This window comes from Strix uralensis, chromosome 2, assembly GCF_047716275.1.
Source record: "Strix uralensis isolate ZFMK-TIS-50842 chromosome 2, bStrUra1, whole genome shotgun sequence".
Taxonomy (NCBI): domain Eukaryota; kingdom Metazoa; phylum Chordata; class Aves; order Strigiformes; family Strigidae; genus Strix; species Strix uralensis.
The window spans coordinates 46,137,962-46,148,270 of record NC_133973.1 but is presented as its reverse complement, the minus strand read 5'-3'; the positions used below and the strand labels follow the sequence as shown (position 1 = coordinate 46,148,270).

Genomic DNA, 10,309 nt, shown 5'->3' with positions numbered 1-10,309 from the left:
CTTTTGCTACTAAAATTCAGTGATCTGAATGTCAACAGGCATGAACGAAAACCCCATGTTTTGAAAAGCGTGAATCTGTATTTGTAGGAAATAAAAACTACTATATTTTCCTCTTTGATGTCCTCTGCAAACCATTTTCATAGATTCCAGTGCATCCTTTTATTCTGAGAGACTTTCAAGAGATTTGAGAGGTCTGTTGGTAATAGATTTTGCATGCAGAACACACATGTGTGCCTATGCATTACCATGAATGTGATTTTCTCCTAAAAATAGCATTTTTTTCTATTTGTAAATTGCATTTGATCACAGTCTAGAAACATTATATACCAGAAATTATCTATCTTGAATTGCTGAATAATAGTATTTGGGTAGGCTGCTATGGCAACAGATGTACAGTCTCTGGATTCACACATCAAAGGCTCTTATGACAACTGATTTTTGGATACCCCTTCACTGCACAAGCAGGAAAATATACTGAGCTATCCCAGTAATCTCTGGAAAGACAGCAGCAATAGAATAAACTGACATGTTCACTACCTTACTTTTTTTTTTTGAAATACAAATAAAGGCATGCCTTTCATAAAAAAAGAACACAAAGGCCAGAATGACACTGGAATCAATAACATGAAAATACTTTATGAATATTTATTATAAATTAGTATTTATATTATACTGATACTTAGAAACTGAACCAATGATATATTGGCATTGACAACACGTTATACATTATACAAGCTCAAAGTAGGTAACCATCCTTGCCACAAGGCAGCTTTTTTTTTTTCTTCTTTTTTAAGAATCAGTGAAATTTTACAGAAAAGGACCTTCCTATTAGAAATACATCAGGTTTAAATGACCTTGACCTATGATACACAGCAATGATCCTAACAGAAGAAGTGGTTAGCCATGCTGCTGAGCTGTCTGTTTCAGCTTTCCTTCTGCATTCAAAGGAACTGTTTGCATTTATCAAATGGGGTTTGGATTAGCCCTTTTTTTTCAGTGTGCAATTCTCTCAATAAAGGTGAATTCTTGTTCCTCTTCCCCCTTTATTATCATCACTGTCCCTACATGACTACGCCACAGCTGTGGGTCTCTAAGTAGCTGGCAAAGGTGGTGTCTGTCTGTGATCACAGGTCATCAGAGTCCACTGTAATAGTTCGTTCAGTGCAAAACACACTGGTATACACGTACGGTCCTACTGATGAAGTCTGTTTGAAATCAGAGTTTGTGCTTCACAAAAAGGGATGGTAACTTTTGAACAGGAAGACATCAGTTAAATAATTAGGGTTAGTATGGAAGAAATCGCAACGTGTCTATCCCCTTAATATCTTTAGAAACAAATTATAAAAACTTCTGTGAGTGATGTCATAAATAAAGCCGTTTGGGACAGAGAGATGAACTAGATGACATCCTTGGTTCTGTATTTCTGTGGCCCTGCTATCACTGTGCTTGTGTAAGTCTTCGCTTCACCCAGAGGTAGAATGGCAGACTCCAGATAGAGGAAAGTTGAAATGATATGTCAAGCACGTGGGGAAGAAAGTGAACACCTGAGCGCCTGGAAGAATGTCATATGCTCTTAGTCATTTTTCTGCAAAAATTTTTTAATGTCTGAGGTTCACTAAAATAAGCCTTTAGGGAAGAACTTTTTAAAAAAAACCCAAACCAAAAAATCATCTAGTCCACAACAGGGGCTGCACAGTACAGACATTTTTACTATTTAATATGTACTTGAAGGTTTAATTTAAGTGGTAGGGGGTAAATGCATTTTTATGAAGCAGAAAAATGTCTTAAGAAACTAAATTTGACTTTGCAGAACATAAAATCTTTCTAATGGTAGACATTCAAATACTATGCATTAGTGTGGCTATATTGGGAAATATGCAGACTAGGTGTGCTAATTTCTGAGGATATTTTCTCACTGGCTATTTGTAAGAAGCGGCTAATGACAATGTCTTTGGCCTTGGTGGTCTCCATATTCCTCTCCCGTGATATCTGCATGCTGATTTGATCAACGTTAGTCATGATAAGCTCCGAGGCCAGGATCTGAGTGGGGGATGCCCTGTTTGCTGTGCTATCCATGATGTACTGCTTATACAGTTCCACCAGCTTCTGTTCAAGGTAGTCGTTCAGGGCTGAGTCAGAGAGGGGCTGCTGGTGGGCAGCTAAGCTCGCCAGCCTCCAGCATGAGGAGTAGCCTTGGGCCGGCTTGCGGCTGGTGTCACTGGAGGGAGGGACCTTCACAGACTCCATGGGGGGAGGAATCTCTGAAGACTCCAAGAAGGGTCCTATGCCGCTGTCACAGGTAAAATCTGTCGTGACTGAGCTAATTGGCACCACGTAGTCCCCAGCTATATGCAAATCGTTGTAGTTCTTGCAAATGCTTTTGCAGGAAGATGGTACCAGGTAGGTGTCTTTTCTTGTCAGCCCCTCACAGACAGGCATAGCTGGAGATGGCTGCCCTGAGGGCGTGTGGTGCTGTGTAGGCTGTAGGGGATTATCCTTCTGCCTTCTGCTGTGCTTGCTACCTCTAGAGCAGACTGAGGAAATGCACTTGCCAGCAGATCTGCATCTCTGAAGGAGGCTCTTTCCTTGTCCTTCATCCGTGGAAGAATAATTAATAGACCTCATTTCACACACCACTTCCTCAGCTGATCTCTTGCTGTAGAGCTCAGGGTTGAGATCTTCACAAAGGTAGGCGATTCCATAAAGGTAACCTTCTGACAGCATCCTTCACCAGAGGAAAGGAACCACCAATGAACAGAAAAATTACAAGAAGAAACCATTAGTTCATTGCAAAGTCATTGAGTGGTGATTACACTCACAAGTTTGTTATTAGGTGTGAAGAGATGTTTCCAATCTGAACACGTCTTTCTAAAGGACTTGAGTCATTGAGTGAAGTGATCAGCTAGTCTCCCTGTTGTGCTGTTAATCACACCAAAGGATGTTCTGTATAACATAATGTATGGCATGTCCAATACATCCAATGACAAGTGAATTGGGAAGAGAGGAACAGGAAGTGGTTTGTTGTGATAACAGTTGTAATAACTTACACTCCAATATATATATTTTTGCCCTTGACTTCAGTAAGAAGCCAAGGGGTTTCCCCTTTTTGTCATATGCTTTGAAGCAACTTTTGTTGTGTGTGGTTTGTCAGCTGCCTCCGAACTATGTTGATTTGAGATTCATATTGAGAGTATTACCCCTTCTGTTCCAGACTAATCAATGACTGTAGGTGTGGTTCCTTTTTCATTAAAATATCTCAGATCATTAAATTAGCACTTTGCATTTCTGCATGCCAGGCACAATGGAATTAACTGTCTATAACTATTAGACATGAAAATGTCAGTGGTAAAAGCAAAGCTTTATGGAGGCATGATTCATCTGACCTGTTTTAGACACCTAAATCAAAATGAAATTAATTGTGCCCTAGATTTGCTTACCACTCTCCAGTTACTATAAAAGGATCTTAAACTGACTACCCTAGATACAGAAATCTGAAGTGTACTTTTGAAGAGACATATTTCAGTGCAATGCATAGGAAAGTGCACATTTCAGAAGTACTCCAGCTCCTTCACTGTTGGATTATTCATGAGTACCACCAGCTCTGAAATCGGTTTCCATTGCGTTTCTACAAAGGCACAATCAGGTTCCAGCAGTCACTAACTCTCCCCACTCTGTGAGCAGGCAGCTCAATCTCAAAAGCTGCATAGACATGTTAGTAATGAAAGACAGGACTTGCTAGCAAGGACACACATACATCTGCACATCAGTAAATGTTCTGACCAAGCTTTAGCAGATCCACCAACACATAATTGTTCTTAAATCCACCTCTGTGTCTTTTTTTTTAACAGATGTCAAGGACATGATCAATGGGAAAGATGTCCCAAAGAAATCATGTGGTCCAGCAAAGTGAAAGTAAATCTTAAGTAAAAATAAATTAAAATTAAAATTGTTTTTTTCCTTTCTATGGTACAAAATATCTTGTGTGATAGAGGAACAAATAACTTCTCTTTGTTTTAATAGCAAGTACTTTTCTACATTTACTATTTAATCCAATTATATCATTTTAATCCTTAACAGATACTGTCTCTACAGATATGAACATATGTCCCAGTCACTTGACAGTCTGCCTGTCTATTTCAAAACACCCGCTGGGACAGAGCACCAGAACGGGAACATCTTCCCACAAACTGTGAATGGGGAGGTGGCATCTCTCTGGCACATGCTGCACTACCCCATGCTGCTGTCATCTTTTCAAAGACTGAAAAGTCTCTCATTTCTTAGTAAAGTATTTCACATGTCACAGTTGCTAGTGCAAAATCCTGCATTAATAATAAATGTTGGCTAAATCCTGGCTAAGCATGAATATAGACTACGTAGATATTAGGAAGAGACAGTGTGAGAAAAAACTTTCCTCGGGGGCAGGAAATCATTTCCATGCTATGAAGAAGAAGGTTGGAGGGAAAATACACTTCCTTCAGAAGGAAATTTCCATTAAACTAAAGGAAATTAAATGTGTCCAAACACTTGCTTTGGTGACCCTGAACCCTCTCTACCGCTGCCAGTTGTGTGAGATTTCCCACAGGCAGGTTACATTTAATGAAAAGCGATCTATTTACACAAGAGGGGAAAAAAATAATGTTTGGGGCTTGGCATTCCTTGCAGTATGTTGCTGTTGTCTTGCTTTATGTTTTAGCTGTGATGAAGGTGCCACCACAGAAATCTTAGCCAAATGCTAGAGCTACTCAGGTTATCAACTCATCCCCCTCTCTCTGCTGCTTCTATTCCCTTCTTTCCCTTCCCCCAGTCATCCACAGCCCAGATGGCTTTATTGCAAAGTCACCACTGACTTTGGCTAGCATGAATCTGGAATTGTTATACGCTTATTTGTACTGTAGATTCTGAGAAATGGGTGGAAATATAACGTATGGCCTGTTCTCTGCTCAGCCAACATACGCAAAGCCAGTTGTGTTCAGGTAGCATGTGACACTTCTGTCTTTCCTCCTACCCAGATGTATGTTGTTTCTGTCATAAGGTGATACATTAGGGAAATGAAACCATTGGTTTCATTTCTTTGCATTGCATTCTGCAATGCTTATTTTAAGAGTTTTGGAGCACACTGTCTGAGGCAGTCGTGGAAACAAAAGAACTGGCAAATTAAAAAAAAAATTAGGCTCCCAACAGGCTCAGGAGTTGTGCGTTTCACTGAATGAGTTACAAGTTTACCCTCCGAAGTTGGCAAGGGCTGTCACACTAATCTGACTATTCCCAGCTTTTCAAGGAAATCTGATTGAAGTTTTGATAGGCAGTGTTGAGAGCTTGAATGTAAGAGAGAGGTGCATATATCTCTGGTCCTAGTACTCAATATAATATATACCTCTGTCAAGTTGTTATTCCATCACTACCAATGGCTGGTCATGCAATTGAGTCAGCTTCAATTCTTGCATTTTACATCTGATAAGGATGACAGTTTTCATTAATTCTACTTTCTCGTGCCCCTTCTCTTAACCACCCTTCCACGCCACAGACACACATACACACCAGGATTCCAAGTGCACAGGGATTATATCTAATGTCTTTCAATATTTTGGGTTTCATGCTCCTTAAATTCAGATTTCACTTCCCTCTTCCTGAAAATAACTGCATGACTTCCCTTGCACAAGGAAAAACAGTCCCTTTTACAATTCTGATCTGTTGCATTTTGCATGTGAGGTGAACAAAGAGATTTTTCTTTGTGTGGCTACTATCTTGGCAGTGGGAGCTGACTACATTCTATCTAAGCCTAGTGGAGACAGAGGAAGACTGTCTGGTTTACACCATCTTTTCTGTCTGACGTAGTCTTTATTACTGTCAGATGATCTTAAAAACTCATATATCTTGCCTGAGGTTTTTGTTCAGTTCATCATCAGCAGAAAGGCCTAAAGGCAGGATGAATGTTTAAAGCCATATGGAGAATCCAGTGGTATTCCAAATATTTTCTGAGTGCCAGCAAATTTGCTGGGTTATAATGCTTGGAGACAGTGCCAATGTTTGCATAAAGACCTCAGATTAGAGTCTGGGAGCAGGCAAACGGAATGGAAGTTCTTGGCTCAGGATAAGGAAAACGCTTAAGAAAAGCCTGAGAAGTGTACACAAAGAGATATGATAAATTGTGTCCTATATAAAAACCTGAGCAAGATGAAAAGTTGCTAGGGAGAACGAAAAGAATGTGGTGCCAGCTGGGATCACAGCTCAGTGGGGAGAGGGACATTCTTTTGCACTGCAAAAGGAGGAGATGGAAACTCATAGAAGAGACAAGCTTTTTTGACTATGTCTGGCTTTCAAATCCCTGAGCAAGTCTCTGAAAGGCACTAAAGTTGTGCTGCTGGTTGTTGGAGTTCAAGTTTTATCACAGCATATACCTTAAATTCTAGCTGACTTAGTAGATGGGACCCCAGATGACAGTCTCCCTGTTTCAAGGGAACTCAAATCCTGTGAATCCATCTGTAGTAATTTTTTCCCATTTTAAGAGACACTTTTCCAGGCTGTGGAGTTACAGACAGATCCCTTCAGTGAGGTCTGGGATCTACCTCAGATTGCAGGACATGCATGCAAGAGTTCACCTGGCAAGCAGGATAGGCTGGAGAGCAAGCCTGCATATGTTGCAGGACTTATATCTCACCTTCCACTGGGGCTAGTGTGAAACAGCTCCCAGGAAGCCTAAGTGCAGCCAGTGTAGGGCAATCAGGAGAGTGAAGAATATAATGAGATGTGCATATGGATGAGTATAGCCTTTCCTGAATGCCTGAAACCCACAGGTCATTGGTATCTGAACCCCAACTGATAAGGCCTATCTCCAGTGCTCAGGGCTGGCTTGGGTACTGCTGATGACACTAAACTGTGTGGTGAGGTGGACGCGTCAGAAGGGCGAGCCATCTTACAGAGAGACCTGGGCAGGCTGGAAGAGTGGGCTAGCAATAACAGTATGAAGTTTAACAAAGACAAGTGCAAGGCCCTGTACCTAGGATGACATAACCAAAGGCCCCAGTACAGGCTAGGATCTGTGTGGCTGGGTAGCAGTTTTGCTGAAAGGGACCTGGGGGTCCTGGTGGACAACAAACTGAATGTGCATCAGGGCTGCACCTGCAGGGGCACTACTAGCAGAAACAGAGATGTGATCATCCCATTCTACTTAGCACTTGTCAGGCCACACCTGGAGCATCCAGTTCTGGTCCTCACAATTCAAGAATGATGTGGACAGACAAGAGAGGGTACAGTGGAGCTCCACAAAGATGACCAAAGGGCTGGAGAACCCGCCCTGTGAGGAAAGACTGAAGGAGTTAGGACTCTTCTCCCTGGAAAAAGAAGGTTGCGGGGGGAACTCATCACAGTATTCCAACACTTAAAAGGCAGCTACAAAGAGGAGATAGGCTGTCTCTTCACAAGGAGCCACATGGAGAAGACAAGGGACAATGGGTACAAGCTGCATCAGGAGAGGTTTCATCTCAATATAAAAAAGAAATTTTTTACAGTGAGAACAAACAATGACTAGAACAGCCTCCCCAGGGACGTGGTGGAGTCCCCATCACTGGAGGTTTTCAAGATGCAACTGGACAGGGTGCTAGATAATTTCACCTAGGCTCCCTTTCCCATGAAAGGTTGAACCAGATGATCTTTCGAGGTCCCTTCCAACCTGGGCTGTTCTATGACTGTGATTCTATGATAACAGTGGCTGCTAGTTGAGGTAGGAGTTGGCCCACTTTGCCCACGGCAGAAGAGAAGAGGAATAGTAAGAGGTGTTTTTGCACAAGCATCTGAATGTTACCCACTGCATGTGTAACTTCCTCTCCCTGTTACTGCTGCTGCTCTGGAAGATCTGGGACCTGTGGGACTGCTCTGTGAGGCTGTTTCAGCAGCGCTCATGAGCAAACCCCTCTTGTCCCCTCCCTGCAGCTCTCTCCACTCTGATATTTTGGTCTTCCCACATGAAGGGAAGCTCAGCTCATCTTCTTTAGTCCATGTCAACATTTCAAGAGATGCAGGAAAGCTAGGAGTACCTCTCCCATGGGGGAATATGGGCTATCTTGAGGGGGAACAATTAGAGTAGGTTTGAGAGGATAATAATCCTGTATTTCAAGAGTATGAGGGAATCTCCTTGAAGGACAGGCTGAAGAAAGCAAGTGAGGAGAGACATCTTCCCCAAGAACACATTTTATTTTATATGTCTATTGTACTGTTGAATGTTCTTGTCATACAAGTGTCTACCCATTTTTAATCATGCTAAATGGATGGCAGTGAGCTTCAGGAGAAGCTGGTTTCTTTCATTTAGAAAAAAATACATTCTTACTGTATGTTCGAGTGCTGTTATATCTTTAAGTGGAGTTTGAGGGAACAGGCTTCCATAAAAAATACAATTAAAACTGTATGTGGGTAAATATAGCTTCTTGAGCTCTCAAATAATTTCCCATCCAAGTCTCTTTTATCAGTTCAAGTTCCTTGAAACTTTGTACAGAGCAAGTCTGGTTCACCATTTTCCACACTTTTCTTAATCATCTATACCCATACAAAGTTTTTTTTAGGACACCATCAATCTGGTTTGATAGCATTTTACATCTCATGTCCACAACTGTAAGCCACGACATGAAATGTGAGGCAGGAAAGGGTCGGACTCCACATTCATAAGGATGACTTGACTACACTCTGTTTCTACACTGTTCTTTTATGTCTTTCTGGGGTGGAAATCATTTCATGTTTCTGGATTTCTGTGCTTATTTTAATGAGTTGTTAGTTGTTGTCATGGCTGAACTATATGGACTGCAATATTTTGTATCTAATCAGTTGAAATAAAGGGAAAATAAATTCATGTGCACTCCTATAGAAGAAAATACACTTTCTAGAAGTGAAAAGAATAAATGGTAAAGCAAGAAAGACAGAAAAGGCTGAAGGGGTTTCCCAGAAAGAGTGAGGGAAATGGTGCACTAACAAGCATTGAAACATAAGTCACATCTGCTGTAGGGTATAAAAAAGAGGGAGGAAGTTGCATGTTGTGTGTGTATACCCATGTCAAACTGTGAATTTGCAGCAAACCAGGAAATTCACTGTGAATCAGGAAAATAAAATGATAAAGCTTCTTTGTTTATACTTTTTAACATCATCTTGTTTTCAGAGAAGTCTCAGCTTTTTTTCTACAAACTTTTTTTTAAAATATAATGCCTATGTTTATCTATTATGGTGTCTATTTTTATTTCTAATCTATAAATAGAGTACTTCAAAGACATTATTTAGTCAGTACACTAACATGCACAGAAAGATTAATAAAAATACCATAATTATGATTAAAGCAACATACCTCTTAAGGCTCCCTTTAAAAGTATTCTTAAAAACATTTTTAGTATGATTTTATGAAAGACTTTAGAAATATAAGAGGAATGATTTTTTTGCATTTTGAAGTTGCATTGCAATCATGGTCAGTCATGGTTGTGAAGATGGCCTTTTGAAATGTTTTCATCACTTCTTAAGGCAGCAGGAACTGCATGTGGACAGCAGCTGAGACTCTGCAAACACGCACATGCATTCAAAATAGAAAAAGTACATCTTCATTTTACCAGCTACCAGCTGTGATCCCACACAAACAGAACCACGACACTTTGATAAGCAAGAACAACATTTTCATACATTTATATAATGCATAGTATATTTTAGTTCTTACCTCCAAAGATACAGCAGCTGACCAGGTACAGAAAATTTGTTGTCTTCTAAGCAGTTTAAAGCTTCCCGTGTGTCTGTCCTACCCCAAAATGCAAAGTTCTGGTTTTCTTTCCTTTTTACATACAATTCTAAGATGACATGTATTTTATTTCTAATCCTCTATAGCACAGAAGTATAGAAAGGAAGTCCCTTAGGAGATGAGGGGGTTTTATAACTGACTGAACTGCAGCATGCTGAACTTGCTTCCTCTTTTATGTCTAAATGAAACTTCGTTGTGAAACTGCGTAGTGTTAAAATAGCGGATTGCAACACACTCAGTCCAGGCAGATGGACTTCTCTTTATTAACTGTTATACAAAAAAACCCTGGTGAACTGAACAGCTAGAACAATCTTAGAGAAACTGCTCATTTGTTGGCAACTTAGAGTGTATCCCTTTTCAACCACTATCATTCTCCTTTTAAATGAGACAGCAAGATGTCTAGACATGTCAAGATTGTCATGCCAAGTAGGTAGGAAGAGTGAGATGCCAAAGCAGAAATGCATTTCACAGCAGGCCTACTTTGCTGTCTACAGACCCTCATACATCTCAGCTTCCACCAAACAGCACAGCTCAGCTGGATTATCA

General features: G+C 40.6%; 1 protein-coding gene across 1 annotated transcript; it reads right to left on the bottom strand.

Annotated features, from left to right (window-relative positions):
* Positions 1 to 631: 631 nt before the first annotated feature.
* TASL (TLR adaptor interacting with endolysosomal SLC15A4) lies at positions 632 to 9,867 on the bottom strand. The gene is made up of 2 exons (XM_074860924.1): positions 9,686 to 9,867; positions 632 to 2,725 (listed from the first exon to the last, which is right to left on the bottom strand). Exon 2 carries the CDS (start codon positions 2,722 to 2,724, stop codon positions 1,846 to 1,848), a length of 879 nt encoding a protein of 292 aa, XP_074717025.1. The 5' UTR covers position 2,725; positions 9,686 to 9,867; the 3' UTR covers positions 632 to 1,845.
* Between the last annotated feature and the right edge of the window lie 442 nt (positions 9,868 to 10,309).

Excerpts from the sequence above, each read along its gene's own strand:
- TASL (XM_074860924.1), bottom strand. The coding sequence starts at position 2,724 with ATGCTGTCAGAAGGTTACCTTTATGGAATCGCCTACCTTTGTGAAGAT.